Source organism: Cyprinus carpio, chromosome A14 (genome assembly GCF_018340385.1).
Source record: "Cyprinus carpio isolate SPL01 chromosome A14, ASM1834038v1, whole genome shotgun sequence".
Lineage (NCBI taxonomy): Eukaryota > Metazoa > Chordata > Actinopteri > Cypriniformes > Cyprinidae > Cyprinus > Cyprinus carpio.
In genome coordinates this window covers 10,753,370-10,772,621 of record NC_056585.1, presented here as the reverse complement: position 1 = coordinate 10,772,621, position 19,252 = coordinate 10,753,370, and the positions used below count along the sequence as shown (strand labels likewise).

Genomic DNA, 19,252 nt, shown 5'->3' with positions numbered 1-19,252 from the left:
AATAAAACTAAGCTGTTAAGAATCAGAAGTCTCTTAGTTGAGAGTCTGGCGCCCTCCTCTGAGAGGCTCGTTTCTCTGTAAGACACACACTTAACAAGCAGCCCTTTATACTGTCTCTGTGTGCAGTTATAGTGCAGTCCCAGAAGGCCCCTAACCAGTGTTTTTTATAGGCAAACAGGTGATATGCTTTGCATATGTTAAAAAATAAATAAAGAAAGAAATCAGTTATAGCTTAGCAAGCCTAGCAAATGTACAGACACTTTTATTTGTCCTCTTGCAGTCTAAATAAAGAAACCTCAGGTGTCCACTAGAGGCCAATCAGTTCACTGGAAATCACAATAGTCTCAGTACAAGGGAATTTGAGTCTTTTGAAAACGTTTATTTTATTTATGCAAAAACTGTCAGTTTTTGTAAACAGAATAGGTAGAATCAGGTAGCAAACAAACATAAACAGTCACATACATGCTCTAAACAACTTAACAGATTCATTTTAGTCTCCTAGCAGGTATTATATATACAGTACTGTAAATATGAGGTGCAAACACTGTACACCAGATCAGAGAGGATACAAAATCCATTCACTGATTCCTTCAACATTCACTGCACAGGGGTTAAAGGGCACATTATCAGAAAACCGCAGGGGTCAAAATCTGCTCTAAGAAATGATGTGGATGGTCAAAAAAAAAGTAAGCAGAAACACATGCTTCAGTGAATGTGATCATGGGACTCAAATTCAAATTAGTGTCTCCATACCAGGCAAATTCATAATCGAAGTGTTACTGTCAGCAGCATTTGTAATTGTCAGTTCATTCAGGACGTGTTTGTTCAAATCCTGTTTGACATCATTCTAATGTTAAGTCTTCTAAAAAATGACTTCATTTTGCAGAACTTGCGCTTTTGCTTCTTGACTTTTCTCTTTCTAAGATAAAACGCCTCCCAGTTTTCTTCATCTCCTTCCCAAGGACCCCAAGCCCCTCCGTTGCGTCTTGGATCGGCTCTAGGATCCTCCAAAGGGTAGCGCACCGGAACGGAGGTCCGGTTGTAGAACGCTAACCGGGCCAGCAGCTGCTTAACCACGTCTGGCCGGCGCTCTGAAAGATCGTAACGCTCATACGGATCGTCTGCAACATTGAAGAGCCACAGGGATTTCTTCGCTTCCGTGTGGCGTTCCAAATTCCACCAAGATTCTGGAAAGTTTCCCAGCATCTGAGGCGGAATCCAGTCTCCATATCCAGGATTTCCGGTCAAGAGCTTCCAGTCTCCGACTCGAACCGCTGCTTGTATGGCCGTATTCCAGATCCCATATCCGTTTTTAAAAGATCCGTGGCGGGCCGCGTTGTAGAGCGGATCGATATTATGAAGGATCTCCAATCGTGGAGACTCTTTCCCATTACTAATGGTTTCCCACATGTCATATCCGTCAAGCCCGTCCATCCGGGAAACGTTCCCTCCTGCGAGTCCCACTAGCGTTGGGTACCAGTCGGTGATGTGAACCAAAGCTTTGTTAACTCTCTTCCTACGTCTCAACAACGGACTATGGACGAATCCAATGCCACGGACGCCTCCTTCCCAATACGTTCCCTTTCTTCCCCGTAGAGGCCAATTGCTCCCACCAAAGAGCGGCTGTCCGCCGTTATCGGTAGAAAAGATTATGACACTGTTCTTATAGTAGCCATACTTTCGGAGCGCGTACGTCACGTTCCTTATCGCCTCATCGACGGCCGAAACCATCCCAGCGTATTTCCGGCGAAACACATTTCCCATTTGTCGATACGGATAGATGTATTCCCTTGGTGACTGCAATGGCATGTGCACGTTGGAAAGAGAGGAAAATGAAAAGTGGCTGGGATGAAGGATCGTGAGCAGCAAGGATTTTTCGTACTCTTTGCGCGTACAAATGTGTGGAATAACGCCCTCCCTGACCCCATGCCACACGCTCACCCTCGTGGAGGTCGTACCCGCAAATTCCCGGCCCATCGCACGACTCGTAGGTGTAATAATCCACGCTGCCTGTCAAGGAGCCGAAGTATGTGTGGAACCCGCGGCGAGTCGGCAGGCAATCGCGCTTGTAGAAGCCCAGGTGCCATTTGCCCACCATGTGCGTGGCGTATCCCGCCTCCTGCAGCCGCTGGGGCAACGTCCGGAGGTCAAAGGGCAAACAGCTGGGCTGCCGAGAGCGGATTATCGAGTGCTGGAGACCCGTATGGATCTGATACCTAGAGCGGAAAGGGAAAGGATAATAAATGCATCAGAACCACTGCTCTATAATAGATCAGTGATCAGAACTCACAAACACATCTGGTCACGAGCAGAGACATGGACTGATTGATTTACTTCACACACTGTATGCCATAGACATCAGGACTCCACATAACTGGTTTATTTACTCTGTGCACGACTTGAAAATATCAGGGAAATTATTTTTATGTCCAGCACTTTGAATTGTATGAAATGTGCTATTAAATAAACTTTGCCCTGTCTTGACCTTCCTAACCTGAACATTAGTTTTATACCACAATTTTCTGTAAATCAAAACAATTGTATTGTGAAAAGTGCTGTACATATAAATTTGATTTGGTGTACATATAAACTTAATTAAATATGTTCTTCAAGTTATGTTCTACCATAAAATATGTGGCTAAAAATATTGCTCTTTTGTAGAGCAGAACTTGCTCACAAATAAGAGTGATGTTAGAATTAATCATTCAAGTCAGATGTGTTCAAGAATCACTCAAACTAATACACAAATTGGTCTGAATCATTTTTATTAGTATATACTGTATGACTGACCAAATATAATACTGTTGATGAAAATTACCCTATTGTTCACAACAACATTCAAAAGCCCCATGACTTTTCCAGTTGTTCCTGATTTACTCGATAAGAAAACATTTTTCACAGTTTCTGATCAAATATTTTAGAGCTTGGCATAACTTGGTATTTAAAAAAAAGTGTATTCATGCCCACATGTTAATAAGATTATATGAATTTACATGACTTTTCCAGGTCTACAAATCACATCATTTGAAGTAGTCTTGATGCCCCCAAGTGGGGCCCCTCTCCCTGGAACCACTGCCTTATATGATTCTGACATCGCTTTATTATAACAATCTCTCCCTTTAAAAAACGGTACTGTGGTGTAGCCTACAGTTGTACAGTGATGGCAATACGGTGCTTTGATATTATTTACCACTCATTACCATATTTATGTGACAAAAATACCAATTAGCTAAGCTTAAACGTTCATGGTGATGGTGGATGGTTGTGGTTGGTGAGTGTGTGTGAGTGAGTTAGTTGCCTGTGATTGATTGACTGAGTGCGGGACGGAGGATGGGCTGGATGTAGTAGTTCTCCAGCTTCACTCCCTCCGCTGCCAGCTTGTCCAGTGTCGGGGTGTGGATGTCTCTGTTGTGGTAGCCGATGTCGTTAAAGCCCTGATCATCTGTCATGATGAAGATAATGTGCGGACGGGGATGGCTCGTCTGCTCGACCTGGTTCGGACTCGTCCAGTCCTGGGACAAATAGCCCAGACTGAGCAAACTCATCACGGAGAGCGCAGTTAGAGACGGTGCTGTCATGGCAACACTGTGAGTGAGGGGAAATTCATGAATGATCTTCTGAACTGCAGAGACGAGGGTAAAGTTTATGTGCGGAGGGTGTATGCGCGCGCGGTGAGGGCTCTGGCTGTGTCTCAAAACTAGTGAACTGCCTGAGCGCCCAAAAATGCCGCACGCGCCTACAGTGGCCAAAAATGTTTTGAGACCTAGTGAGGTAAATACTTAAGACAGTACCATCAAATGTGAGCTGTCATGCAGAGGATTCTGGGAATGTCTTTATATATATATATATATATATATATATATATATATATATATATATATATATATATATATATATATAAGATAAATTATAAGATAAAGTGTTATTTTTCACATCTAAAAACTGCATTTGTGACAGCATTTTACTGTGAAATTACACTGTAAGAAAAAAGTCAGTATAAAAACAGATAATATCCCTGCAGAAAATTACCAGTACAAATTCTGTCACGTTTAAGGACATTTCCTTCAACCCTAAAACACAATCCGTAATTCAAAATAAAACACCTGTGAAAAACCAATATGTATTTTTACAGGCTTTTCTTATTACACCATAAAGTAAGGGAATTCAACGTTAAACAATAGCATTTTTTCAGCATTTCATTACATTTATTATTATTATTATTGTTAGTCTCTAATGCCCAAAAATGTTGTACATGACATTTCTTCTCCAAATCTTTTTATTTGTGTTTTGTGACATCCCTAAGTAAGCCGCTCACTAGGTTTTGACACACGGACAGCCCTTAAGTGCAACAAAGAGACATATTCAAGAATCAAGAGATGTCTTCTCTCTCAGTGTGTGATGTCTTGCCATTGTTTACTCTAAACGAATAGCCTATGAAACAAATGCATTACGCCAGTGTCTTTCATGTGGTTTGGAGCAATTTGCACATGACTCTTGATTTAGATTATTGTTTTATCATCATGATGGACATATTATGACCTGGCTACAGTTGTATAGGAAGTACAATCATTTTTACAACCTGTTTATTAGCTCAATAAAAGGAAGACAGTCTTTAGATTTGCTGTTATTCATTTGGCCCATATTTTTTATTTTTTTATTAATCTCCAAACACAAGCTGAAGCCCCAAAGGATTCCTGCTATTAAAACATGCCGTAGGAGAATTTAGGGGGACCAGGGGTACAACCCGTGCGTGAACAGAGACAGCATTTGTGCACACAAGAGCTCTTTTATTGGGACTTTGAGTGTTGTTATTATATATGAGCTGGCTCTCTCTGTATTCACTGTGTGCACATCACCTGAAGCCACACACACTCTGATAAGATCTGAAAGAGAAACATACGTTTCTGCTCACATCTGTGTCCGTTTTGCACTGGTGTCAACATATTGTGCAATGAAGTCAACGTTCTTTGTAAAATAAATGCTAAAAAGCTGTTGTATGAATTCCAGAATGCTCCAGCAACTATTTTGTTCTCAATAAAAAAGTCAAACAATAGGATATTGAGAAAATGTTAATGATTAAATATGTGTTGATGTTTTATTGTGGATATTGAAAAGTCTAAATTTTGATGTAAAGCACAAGGAATTTGCTTTTAAAAAGATTAAACTAAAGTGTTTATAAGAATCTGCACTTGAATCAGCAGGACTGGTCATTAATGAGTCATAATTAAAGGAATAATTCACCCAAAAATGACAATTTGCTGAAAATTTATCCATCCTCAGTCCATCCAAAATGTAGAAGAGTTTGTTCCTTGGGAACAGTTTTGGAGAAATTTAGCATTACATCACTTGCTCACCAATGCATGGAGAAAGAGTTATTATTATGGACTTAAAAACAAAGGTTTTAATTTAAAAATGTCTTAATAATTGATATGTGTCTTACAAACACGCAGCTTTTCACTTTTCACTATAAGATGTTAACTGAAGGAGTTGTGTGAATAACTTGTGGATTATTGTGATGTTTTTATTAACTGTGTGGACTCTCATTCTGTCAGCACCCATTCACTGCAGAGTTTTATATTTGAATTTATAAAATTAAAATGAAATTGAATACAACTGATCAAAAGTTAAAAGTTTAACAAAAACAAACAAACAAAAACAATTACAGTGCAGGGTCAAGAAATATACATTATACGAGTGATCAAAGTTTCTTTTCTCTCTTGAAAATATCTTACATGAGTGAGTATACATTACTTTCCCCCAAAAACAATAACGGCAAATCCACCATAAATTTCTCTGATGTCAGTTTTAGCTCAAACCTCCACATTCTGAGTTGCTGCCAAGCTGCTAATATCTTTAATGTTGACTTTGCAGAACAAATGTACACAAGTGCTTTTAGATCTGTCCATTAATAGAACAACTGCTCATAAATCTACTAAATACTATGATATTTAAAAAGTGAGTTATTTTAAAAATCTGGCCTTTTTGTGGGACCCTCTTCCAAATTCCTTTGGTCACAGTCACCTGCTCACATTGACTTTTGGGATAAATAAAGACATAATAAATCTAAATAAATTATCACAAACATGTTTTTCAATCTTATTTGGTTATTCTTTACAGGCACATTGTGGCTTATTGTGAGTGTTTTTTAAATAAATTTTCTCTGCGAGTAAACAGCCAAACCGCTAGGTGTCGATTTTGTTTACGTTACTTCTTTAAAAGAAAAGATGTTGTCTATTAGACAAGTTCTTTTATTGCAGCTAGTGGAATTGTCTTTTGGATATATCTCATGTTCTGACTGTTTATTTGTTATAAAGATAAACAAAAATGTGATGCTTTTTGGTCGCTAAATCAAATTCTTGTCAAACCAATGAGATTTGACGAAACTGTGTGTGTTACGTCCACTTTAAATGGAACGCTTGACTATATCAACACGCACTGTTTGTCTTTGTTAGTTACTTCATTGCTATTTGAGACTATATTTACATATGGTACAAACATCAGACGTCATGTTTATTCATTGATGATGTTGTAATGGTACACTGGTATGCACGGATGAAAACATGAGGCAGTATATTTCATGAGAAATAATGCAGCAGTAGGTTGTGTGTGATGTCAGTCTAAATTTGTCATGTCCTATTTAGTTCTGCGTTCTTTCGCAGGTAGAAAAATATGAATTTACATAATTTACTCTAGCACAGTAGATATTAGTAGAGCACTGGCACAATAAACTATAGAAAGATTTAATATCGGGGTAAATCTAGAGGTTTTATTACATGAACATGGCCAGAATGAGCGTGCGTTGAGAGACACATGCAAAATTGTCGTCTTAACACTGAAAAATGTCTTTACACATACTATGGAAACTACAGTCGAGGCCAAAAATATTGGCCCACTTGGTAAATATGATCAAAAAAACCTGTGAAAATTCATCTGCTTTGTTAATCCTTTTGGTCTTTTATTTTAAAAATTCACACAATTGTATTCTTTCATTGGATAATAAGAATTTAAAATGGCGGAAATATCATTATGAAATAAATGTTTTTTCTCTAATACACATTGGCCACAATTAATGGCACCCTTTTATTCAATACTTTTTGAAACCTCCATTTGCCAGTTTAACAGATCTAAAGTTTTTATCCTATAATGCCTGATGAGGTTAGAGAACACCTGACAAGAGATCAGAGACCATTCCTTCATCCAGAATCACTCCAGACCCTTTAGATTCCCAGCTCCATGTTGGTGCTTCTCCTCTTCAGGTCACTCCTCTTATTTTCCGTAGGGTTCAAGTCAGAGGACTGGAATGGCTATAGCAGAGGCTTGATTTTGAGCTCAGTGACCCATTTCTGTGTTGTTTTTGAGGTTTGTGTTTGGGTTATTGTACGGTTGGAAGATCCAAACATGGCCGATTATAAGAGTCAGTCACTTATTGATTTTTTATCTGTTGGTATTTGATAGAATCCATAATGCCATGTATCTAAACAAGACGTCCAGGACCTCCAGCAGAAATATAGGCCCACGACATCAAAAATACAGCAGTATATCTCATTGTACACATGGGGAACTTTTTATCTGTGTGTTCACCAAACCCATCTTGAGTGTTTGCTGCTAAACAGCTACTTTTTTAGTTTCATCTGATCATAGAAGCCAGTCCCATTTAAAGTTCCAGTCATGTCTGATAATTGAATATGCTTTAGTTTGTTTTTGAATGAGCTAGGAGAATTTTTCTTGTAACCCTCCCAAACAACATGTGTTGATGTTCTGTTTGACAAAGGTTTTCTGAACCAGAGAATCAACTATTTTCTGCAATTCTCCAGCTGTGATCCTTGGAGAGTCTTTAGCCACTTAAACTCTCCTCCTCACCGTGCATTAGGACAATATCACGTCCTCTTCCAGGCAGTTTTGTAACATTTTCTGTTGATTGGAAATTCTTAATTATTGCCCTGATGGTGGAAATGGGAATTTTCACTGCTCTAGCTCTTTTCTTAAAGCCACTTCACCAATTTGTGAAGCTCAATTATCTTTTGCTGCACATCAGAAATATATTCTTTGGTTTTTCTCATTTTGATGGATGATTAAGGGAATTTGGGCTTTGTTTTCCCTCCTCTTTATATTTCTGTGAAACAGGAAGCCATGGCTCGATAATTTCATGTTTATAATCATGCTGGAGTGCTCAAAATTGTGAATATGAATGGGAATATACTTCAGAGATATTTTACTCATAAGAATTTATAGGGGGGCCGATAATTGTGACCAATGAGTATTTGAGAAAAACATTCATTTCATAATATTTCCCCTCTGTTTTAAATTCTTATTATCCAATGAAAGGATACATTTTTGTGATTTAAAAAAAAAAAAAAAAATACCAAAAGGATTAACAATGCAGATGAATTTTCACAGCCTTTTTTGATCATATTTACCAAGGGGGCCAATATTTTTGGCCTCGACTGTATATTTAACGTCATTCCAGTAAATGGATGGTGATTTGGCAAAAAAGTCCATTCACATTAAAATACAGCCCTAAAATGTGTATATCACTGCACAGAGACCATAGCCTTGATTTATCTCAGCACTAGTGGAAGAATGACTGATATACAATACATCACAACCTCTTAGTGGTTAACAGATTGTTGTTGTGAATCACGTTTTATAATGGCTGCGTGTAAAAGTATGTATTGGGATTATACGGTTATATCACAGAGTGAATGTACTTCAGCTGCTGTTATTGTCACCTCGTTAAACACATACTCCTTTGTACCTCCAAATCTGATCCTTTTTTTTATGGCCTGAGAGAAAGTGAGAAGATGAAAGGAAATAATTAGAAGAGAAGTCAGCAGAGACTGAGGAGATGTTGAATTTGGCGTTGCGAGAGTGTTATTAAAAACCCTTCCCCTCATACTAACACTAACTCTATTTAATCATCTACCACTTCCCGTAAAATGGCACACTTTTCATTTTCTAGCTTCCCAACGATCTCAGGTTCTCATATTTACATACAGTCTGTTCAGAGAGGGCTTTTTAAAATCTAATTTGGAAATGAATTTTATTTCCTGCTATGAGCAGTTTCTGAAACATGATTGTTTGAGTACAGTCCTTTGGTTCTGCTTTTATAATCCATGCAGAAGGTGAACAGCCAAGTTGTTATAGTTCTAGAGGGGCCAGTAGTGAAAAGTGGGGCGGCTGTTAAGCAGTTTTTAGCAGAGGGTTGTGATTTTATGGTGTGTTCAGAAGTTTGAAAGGCTAGTTTTGTGGAATGTGTGTTCGTTTTATATCCTTGAGAAACTGAATCTTGTTTTTGGATGAAACCTGAGAAAAAGGTGCACACATTCACACAAGCAGAGCTTTACGCTACAAGCAGCTCAGTGAAACATGCAACAATATAGGAGAAACGATTAATATAACACAAGGAGATCTATAATAAATAAATAAATATATGTATATGTGTGTGTGTGTGTGTGGGTGTGTGTGTGTGTATTAATTAATTTTGAGTGATGTCTGTTTACCAAGGCTGCATTTAAAATACAGTAAAAACTGTAATAGTGTGAAATTACAATTTAACTTTTCTATTTTAATATATATATATATATATATATATATATATATATATATATAATATATATATATATATATATATATATATATATATTACAGTATATACAGGTATTATAGTCTAGACCTTCTTGGTCAGAATATACCATGACTCTTGAACGCATGTCAAGAGAGAAACATTTTATGCACGCATAATTGTGTAGTTACAGCATCTACCAGCAGACGATAACTACAAAGGAACCAGCCAAACCCTGACCCCCTGACAAAATCATTTACAAACTCTTTTTTCCCCCAGACACTCATGAATGGAGTTCTGTGAATGCTAGTTACCCCAATCCTCCTGCTAGCTGACCTGAACTGCTTACCATCCCCCCCTGAAGAGCTAGTGAAGACTTTCTCCTTCATTAATCATGCAAACAGAGCCAAATGTTGGGTAATTATCAGTTTCATATGACAAGTTTGAAACTGCTGCTGTGTTTCGGGTTTATCTGAGTTTGTCCTTCCCAGTGTATATCACTGCACAGAGACCATAGCCTTGATTTATGTCAGCAACTAGTGGAAGAATGATGATATACAATACATTCACAACCTCTTAGTGGTTAACAGATTGTTGTTGTGAATCACGTTTTATAATGGCTGCGTGTAAAAAGTATGTATTGGGATTATACGGTTATATCACAGACGTGAATGTACTTCAGCTGCTGTTATTGTCACCTCGTTTTAAACACATACTCCTTTGTACCTCCAAATCTGATCCTTTTTTTTATGGCCTGAGAGAAAGTGAGAAGATGAAAGGAAATAATTTAGAAGAGAAGTCAGCAGAGGAATGAGGAGATGTTGAATTTGGCGTTGCGATGAGGGTTATTAAAAACCCTTCCCCTCATACTAACACTAACTCTATTGAATCAATATACCACTTCCCGTAAAATGGCACACTTTTCATTTTCTAGCTTCCCAACGATCTCAGGTTCTCATATTTACATACAGTCTGTTCAGACAGGACTTTTTAAAATATAATTTGGAAATGAATTTTATTTCCTGCTATGAGCAGTTTCTGAAACATGATTGTTTGAGTACAGTCCTATGGTTCTGCTTTTATAATCCATGCAGAAGGTGAACAGCCAAGTTGTTATAGTTCTAGAGGGGCCAGTAGTGAAAAGTGGGGCAGCTGTTAAGCAGTTTTTAGCAGAGGGTGGGATGTGGGGGGGGTGTTAGGCATTTTTTATGATAGGATGGTTGTCAGAGAGAGGGATGTGAGGGGTGGTCAGAAAATGAATCTTGTTTTTGGATGAAACCTGAGAAAAAGGTGCACACGTAGCAGAGCTTTACGCTACACGCAGCTCATTGAAACATGCAACAAATATAGGAGAAACGATTAATATCAAGGGGATCTATAATAAAGGTAAATAAATATATGTATATGCTGTGTGTGTATTAATTAATTTTTGAGTGATGTCTTGTTTTACAGAGGCTGCATTTAAAATATCTAGGAATACACCTGTAATAATGTGAAATTAAATCTTAACTTTTTATTTTAATTATATATATATATATATATTATATATATATATATATATATATTATATATATATATATATATAATTATATATATGTACGTATACAGGTATTATAGTTTTGACTTTGGTCATTGGTCAGAATATACCATGACTGTTGAACGGATGTAAAGATTTTATGATTTTATGATTGTGTAGTTGTGTAGTTTAAGAGCTCTACGATAAGTGGATAGGTGCAGAGGAACCAGTGACCCCCCTGACAAAATCATTTACAAACTCTTTTTTCCCCCAGACACTCATGAATGGAGTGTCTGTGAATGCTAGTTACCCCAATCCTCCTGCTAGCTGACCTGAAGCTTACCATCACCCCCCGAAGAGCTAGTGAAAGACTTTCTCTTCATAATCATGCAAACAGAGCCAAATGTTGGGTAATTATCAGTTTCATATGACAAGTTTGAAACTGCTGCTGTGTTTCGGGTTTATCTGAGTTTGTCCTTCCCACACTGAATCCTCTTTAGAGAAACATGTAAACACGAGTGGGCTGCATTGCCCTAAAATAAACACATTCACACACTCCACAGCTCAAACCCTAATCCAAACACACCTGCTCACACTCATTTCACCACACTGGGAAGTTTGCATATCTGGATTTGATTGGCCAGAGCCCCATCGTTTGTGGTTTTATACTTACAGAGAGATGTTTTCCCTGATGTGACTTGATGATTATTCTGATGATTTTGAAATAAGAGGATGATGATGAAGTGGTGAAGCTCTGGTGTAATGTTTTAAAAAGAGAATAATATTTTTTTTGTTTGTTGTGTCTCTCAGAACTATCAAAGCATGTAATACTTCTTGGTCTTGTAATGTATTGAATAATATCAAATTGCATACAGTTAAAGTTGCTAGTGTATCATTACTCTCCATAAAAATGTCAAGAAGTATTTAAATATAAATATGACGGCTCACACTGCATTATGATACGTTTAGTTCTTCAGTTCATAAATAATTTATTTCAATCATATTATCATAGTATTGCTAGTGTATCATTAAATATATATATATATATAATATATATATAATATATATATATATACAGTTGTGCTCATAAGTTTACATACCCCTTGCAGAATTTGCAGAATGTTCATAATTTTAACAAAATAAGAGGGATCATGAAAATTGCATGTTATTTTTCATTTTGTACTGTCTTGAATAAGCTATTTTACAACACGATAAGGCAACACGATGCATTAAGAGCCGGGGGTGTAAACTGTCTAACAGGATGATGATATGTAAATGTTTCTTATTTTTATTAAAGATCAGATTTTTTTTTCATTTAGAGCTTCACTTCAGAAGCTACATAAATACATACATGTTTCCCAGAAGACAAAATAAGGACAACTTACCCTGATCATCTTAATTCATCGTGTTGCCTTCTTGAGCATCAGGAAATGTTTTCATCTTTGGTAATTGTTATGTATGAGTCCCTCAATTTGTAAAGATGGATCTCAAAATCATACAGTCATTATTGGAAAGCGATCAAATATGCAGAAGATGATGGAAAACTAAAGAATGTGCAGGAGCTGGAGGATTTTTCTGAAGAATAGCAGGCACTTTTATTTTATAAAATTTATATACGTACACATATATATACACACACACACACTTTAATGAAGCAAAAACAATAAATACACACACATGTGCATAGTGCATGGATTGGCCAATTGAGCTTTTATGAGTTTATAATATTTTATTATATTTCCATATATTATATATTCATATATAAATTAATATAATTTCACTGGTTTTGGTCCAATTTAGTTAGTATTAGTTTATAATGTTTTATTATAATAAATATTCATATATCATATGATATTATACTATATTAATAATCAAATATATATTAATATATATTAATATTTACTATATTAATAATCAAATATAAATAACTATTGCCGTATGTAAATTGCACCAGGACCCATAAGAAGTGGAAAAACGCAATTCCAAATGGGATAATGGCAATGAAAGACTTGATTTTTACTATTTAAAAAAAAAAAACAATAAAAAATAATAAAAAGTACTATAGATATATATATATATTATATATATATATATTATATATATATATATATATATATATATATATATATATATATATATACTATATATATATATATATATATTAAACCCTGTACATATTTTATTATTATAATCCAGTATAAGAATCTCTCATACAGTGTGCTACGAAAAAGGATCACGCCTTTCTACATTACTACATTTCCCATGATGCAGCGCGAGCAGTGGAGAGTTCATGGTCAGAGTGAAGGAATGCGCCATAGATATATAAATAAAAAATTTTAATTCATCCACATCATAAACATGACCTCAAATATTACAGACGCCTCGCAGGACGAGCTGATCAATTTAATATATCACCATTTAAAGGACAACGGCTACGAGAAAGCAGCTAACGTGCTGAGAAAGCACGCACCCCAGGTGCAGTTATGTTTATTCATTTGTGTTGAGAGCCAGTATGTATCATTGCATGCATTTTGAACATATCAAGAGAATTCAAAATGAAGCATTTCATATTTTTTCATTACAGTATTCGAAACTAATCCGATGCAGCAAATGATTTTGTGTTTATCAGTTAATAGTTAAAGCTGTATTTCTACCGCTGTAGTTGGCACTTACTGCATGTGTACGTTAAACATGACTTGAGTGGTAGAAAGAGCGTTTTAAACTCGTGCATGCAGTGCAAATGAACTTTGTCCTGTGGTTACTGATAGTTGCATTATATCACAATATATGAATTGTCTGAATGCACGTAATGTTTGGATTAAATGTGCCTGTCAATTGCAGGTTGAAACTGAAGAAGTGAAGGCATCCTTGAGTGAGATCTTTAAGAAGTGGGCAAGGTAACTTGGTGCATGTGTGTCTCATGATCTTGGCTACATTGAAATGGTTTCAAACTAATTTATCATGTTTCTTCTTTTTTACAACATAATGCATTCAGCTTGGATGATGGAGATATTCCTCCGGTGCCTTCTGGTATGTACATCAGCTGAGGTTTTACTAAGTATTATTTATCAGAAGATTCACAGGACACATCTGAGTACCGTACATTAAGCATTTTGATGGATATCAAACTGACAATTCAAAACTTAAATGGAGTAATCACTAATATTAGTAGAAACCATCTGAAACTCTTTGAATCCACAGGTGTTCAGAGTCCTGCAAAGAGCAAGACAGGCTCTTCAGCTATAACCGAGTCTAAGGTCACAGCCCCCTCTGCTGGTAAATGAGGTGTCCATTTTATTGTTATGTTTATACTGTGCAATGTGTGTTTGAGCAGTGTTTTTGTCTGACATTCATCTGGAGATGCCACGGATCTGACAGTCTTACTTAAAGTTTGCTAAAAATGTATTCACCGTCAGGCCATCAAAGATGCAGATGAGTTTGTTTGTTCATGGGAACAGATTTGTTCTTTGATGTATAATGTGTAGTGTGTGGTTGATGTGTGAATTAGGGTTGAGAGTCCAAACAGCTGATAAAAACCAAAATAATCCACAAGTAATTCAAAGCACTCCAGTCCATCAATTAACATCTTGTGAAGTGAAAATCTGTGTGTTTGTAAGAAACAAATTCATCATTGACACATTTTTAACTTCAAACCAGTGCTTCTGTTTAAAATGCCAGTCCTCTATCCATTCAGTGAAAAAGCCATCTCGTCTGAATCAGGAGAGAAATATGCACAGATCAAGCACTGTTTACAGTGAAAGCAGTCCAATTCAGTTATAAAGAAATATGTGGGTGGATTTTGATATGAGAGGAAAACAGGGGCTGGACGTTTTTACTGTTATGGATTATGGACTGGTATTTTGACCAGAAGTGACGGTTTGAAGTTAAAAATGTGTTGATGAATTTGTGAAGTGAAAAGCTGCATGTTTGTAAGAAACAAGCTGTTAATTGATGGACTGGAGTGGTGTGGATTATTGTGTTGTTTTTATCAGCTGTTTGGACTCTCATTCTGACGGCACCCATTCACTGCAAAGCATCCACTGCTGAGCAAGTGATGTAATGCTATATTTATCCAAATCTGATGAAGAAACAAATTTATTTGCACCTTGTATGGCCTGAGGGTGAGTACATTTGCAGCAAATTTTCATTTTTGGGTGAAATTTTCTTTTAAAGAGAAAAAAATTACATATGTAGTACACACACATCCCTAGTTGTGATAGAACTGAACTTAACCCTCAGTTAAAGTTTCTATAAGTTATTTATAACTAGTTTGTTTTGTGTATGGAAAGTAGTTGGTCCAAAAAATTCTGTGAGCAACAAGAAGACTTCAGGATTGGCAAAAAAATCAACGGTATTTGATTTAAAACTGACCAAGATATTTTATCCAAACACCATACAAAAGTCATCTGATAAATGTATCACTAATTCCACTCCACAGAAAAAGAAGAAAAAAGAAACAAAACCAAGGAAAAGAAAAAAGTCCACGTCTGAAGATGTTTCAGTGCCTCTTTTGGTCGTTGCCTCTCCAGGGAACAACTCCGATTCAGACTCTAGTTTAGATGTGGACAAGTGGAGGAAAATACTTTCTGAGTTATCAGGTAAGAAAAACTGTAAAAATGCATAACAGCCACTGATCTATATATGTTCTATATTATAGATCAGTGATAACAGCACACATTGAAAGGTTGTAGTGTATTACATATAGTCCTGCAGATGGGTAACTCTCACAAAACCCATGTTTAACTTCAAAATCAAGATAAATATATTTATGTTTTAAGGTACTAAGCATAAAAATGGAGCCATTTTTAGCTATTGCATTGTGACGTTTTCATGACAATTAAGCACACATATTTATCTCTGAATTCACATCATCATAATGCAAAACAAACTGAAAATGTATTATCTGAAAAAAAAAAAAAAAAAACAGCATTTATTTTTCCAGTATTATAAATACCAATGCATCTTTGCTGAATAAAAGTATTAATTAAAAAAAAAGATCTTACTGACCGGCAGTGTATGTATTTATATGTATTTCCAATTCATTTTGATGTGACGTGTTTACATAAAATTTATACATAAACATGAAATAGGATTATTGAAGTTTGTCTGTTGTTACCAGATGCCGATCGAGCAAAGATGGACATTCTCTCAATCTTGGATGAAACTCCTGTCTCCTCACCTGCAAAGTCTTCAGCAAAGGGAAAGACGGCAAAGAAGCCAGCAAGAGCTAAAAAGGAGGGCGACTCCAAAATCCAAAAGTCCAATACACCAGCAAAGAAGGCGAGTGCCAAACCTGACATTTCTGTAACGACCGATGCATCTGAGACTCCTTCAAAAAAGTCGAAAGACAAAGATGCTGCAGCAGTTTCTGATCATGAAGTTAAGACACCATCCAAAAAGACTGGGAATAAGAAAAATAGTAGTAATGTTGAAACTGACTATAGTACCTTAAATAATAAAGCGGTTAAGAAAGCTGCTAGCAAGCTGCTAGAAACCAACCTTAAAGTGGAAGCTACCCCTGACCAATCAGAGACACAGTCAAAGAAACTGAAAAACAAGAAGTCTAAAAGAGTTGTAGAGCCTGTTCCTGATGAGACGCCTTCTAAGAAGGTTAAAGTTGAGAAAACTGAAGGAACTTCTGAGATTGACCAAGAGACGCCATCTGAGAAAGCTGACGTCTCTCTAGAATCCGTTAAACCTGACTCTTCATCTAAAAAAGCCAAACTTAAGGCTAATAAAAGCCATTCAGAAACACTTCCATCTAAAAAAGCTAAAGCCAAGAAGGTTAAAAGCACCGAAGAACCTGGTGAAGTGGGAACGAGCAGTAAGAAGCTCAAAACGGTCATGTCAGATGATGATCTCCTGCACTCCGACTCTACAAACAGCATTTCGATAAAAAGAAAAAACAAGGCTGCTGCTGATGATGTGGAGATCCAGAATGATGTTCCTTCAGAAACACCCTTAAAAAGTAGTAAATCTCAAGCTAAGACTCTAGATGGTGATGGTTTGGGAAATGAGGAGACCTCTAGTCAAGATCTAAAAACTTCCAAAAAGAAAAAACACAAAAGGGAAGAATCTTTGGATGTCCCAGCTCCGGAGGAGGCCACGCCAGAGCCCAAGGAGGCCAAAGAGAAGAAGAAAAGCAAGGAGGGAGAAAATGCAGATGCTCTTCAACCACCACCAGCAGCAGCAGCAAAAGAAGAAGAAGCATTTGTTCCTGTAGATACAAATCAGAAGAAAAAGAGTGAGTGATTATATGTATAGGTTGGCTTGTGGCTTTATTTTATTGCATCTATCAATTTTCGTTTGCTTGTGTTCCCTCTCATACCGAAATGATGCACAGAGAAGAAGAAAGAGAAGGAGAGAGAAGAAGAAACAGAGGAGATAATCCCCTTGTCTGCTCCAGTTGAGGAGGTGGTAGTGCAAAAAAAATTTAAAATTGGTGGATGGGTTGCATGGATTGGAAATGGCACACAGCATACTGTTTTATATTGTGTTCCTTAAATGGTCTTTATCTTCACGAAACCTGCAGAAACCCTGTATATTAATAAAACTGATTAAGATAGATTGTTCTGTAAGTAAATTACTTGTACCGCTCTTTTATTGCTCAGAAGAAGATGTCTTCCGAAGAGAAGCAGTTCAGTAGTGATGAATCTCTTGGACTCAACGGCACATGACAGACCCTCGACACTTCAGTTCTCAATCTCACAATCTCAGCTGAAATAATGATTCAACCTGAACGCGTGCTCCGTGCCTACTGTTCATATGTATGCAAGTCATTGTTTGTAGGTTTTGTATTTTTATTGGGAGCTACGTTTTGAGAAGTATTTAATATTCTTTTTTTGTTGTTGTTGTTGTTGTCTTATTTTTCTATTTTTGATAGAACTGGACTTCCTGTGATTAAAAAGGATTTTTACGCCTTTTGTATTCTTTATAAAAAAAAAATCTTTTTTTAAATCATGATTCAAGAAAAAAAATCTAATTGTTTTATTTTAGTTTTGATTATATGTTTTATTTTATTTATTTTCTTAATAAAAAAAAAAAGTACAAATGCTTAAGATCAAGCACTTAATTCTATAAATGTCATTTTGAGCACAAATTTGTGCCCATTAAGAAAAAATTGTATTTGTCTTTATTTGTGTGTGAGTCTGATTCAAAATACACATCAGATGGGTTTGCTTCCATTTGTCTCACCTCATTCTTCACACGAAAATGCACTGCAGATGTAATTATTGGCATATTTCTTATTAAAAAAACATGACGTTTGGGTGGGAAATAATTACATACACCAAGCTTTGTAGTTTTATTCCTATCTATAATCTGAAGATTCTTACAATTTTGTTCATAAATCACTGACTTTATATAACAATTTTTGTTTTTTCTAAAAACGTAAAACTCCATAAAAACTTAAACCACGGGCAGAAATCATGTTCATGGATGAGCTATTGTATTAAATATTTATTACCGTCAGTCTGGCTGAAAGCGAAATAAGGCTGCCATGCTGGTTTTGTTTCTTCCAAGGGTTTTTTTTTTTTGGTTCCTTGCCACAGTCGCCTCTGGCTTGCTTAGTTGGGGACGCTTGACTGATTGCACAGACACTATTGAACGAGTGCATGTTATACTTGTTTTTTTTGTTGTTCTTAGTTGTTTATTTGTCTATCAGAAGCATCTTTTTTTGTGTGTTAATTAAGGAATTATATATATAATGTATTTATTAGATATATTTAAGTTATTGTGATTTAACAAGGCCTTTCATTATTTTATTTTATTTGTTAGTTTTATATATGTATAGTTAATATGTACTTTTTATGTTTTTTAATGTTTTGTGTGTGTCTGTGTGTTTGTGTGTGTGTGTTTGTGTGTGTGTACCCTTGGCACTTTTATTTTGTATTTATTGTTCAAGCATTAATAAAAATGTGTGTTTTCGCGTGCGCGTGATCTCCACTAGGTGGCGCCGTTACCTTTCAGTGACGTGATTCCTGACAGAGACTATGGCTGCTGTGAAAGACTTCTTTTTTGGCTGATCTAGGAGTTCTCGACACAGAAAGACCATGCTTCCTATTTACACAAGAGAAAACAGAAAGCGGATGCCTGACTGTAGACGAGATCCTAGTTTAAATCCAAAATGTAAATGCCTAAAGCAGATGCGCCGCTTAATCCACTCTCCCGCGCAA

The 19,252-nt window shown here is 36.3% G+C and overlaps 2 protein-coding genes across 5 annotated transcripts; one reads left to right on the top strand and one right to left on the bottom strand.

Moving 5' to 3' along the window:
• Positions 1-369: 369 nt before the first annotated feature.
• LOC109072207 (arylsulfatase I-like) lies at positions 370-3,708 on the bottom strand. Its single transcript, XM_042769879.1, is given in 3 exon segments — positions 370-1,816; positions 1,818-2,219; positions 3,298-3,708. Coding segments are annotated over 3 exon segments (1,674 nt in total). The 5' UTR covers positions 3,579-3,708; the 3' UTR covers positions 370-825.
• A 9,618-nt stretch (positions 3,709-13,326) lies between these two features.
• On the top strand, positions 13,327-18,255 carry LOC109102587 (muscle M-line assembly protein unc-89-like). 4 transcript variants are annotated; one of them, XM_042769877.1, is made up of 9 exons: positions 13,327-13,553; positions 13,920-13,975; positions 14,074-14,108; positions 14,280-14,354; positions 15,368-15,429; positions 15,517-15,676; positions 16,198-17,322; positions 17,434-17,508; positions 17,688-18,255. In XM_042769877.1, the coding sequence occupies exons 1-9, from the start codon at positions 13,437-13,439 to the stop codon at positions 17,753-17,755; spliced, it is 1,773 nt and encodes a 590-aa protein (XP_042625811.1). In that variant the 5' UTR covers positions 13,327-13,436; the 3' UTR covers positions 17,756-18,255. The 4 variants fall into 4 exon arrangements, with proteins under 4 accessions (XP_042625811.1, XP_042625812.1, XP_042625808.1 ...); XM_042769878.1 differs by having other exon boundaries at positions 17,422-17,492; positions 17,690-18,255; XM_042769874.1 differs by having other exon boundaries at positions 17,422-17,508; positions 17,688-18,254.
• The last annotated feature ends 997 nt before the right edge of the window (positions 18,256-19,252 follow it).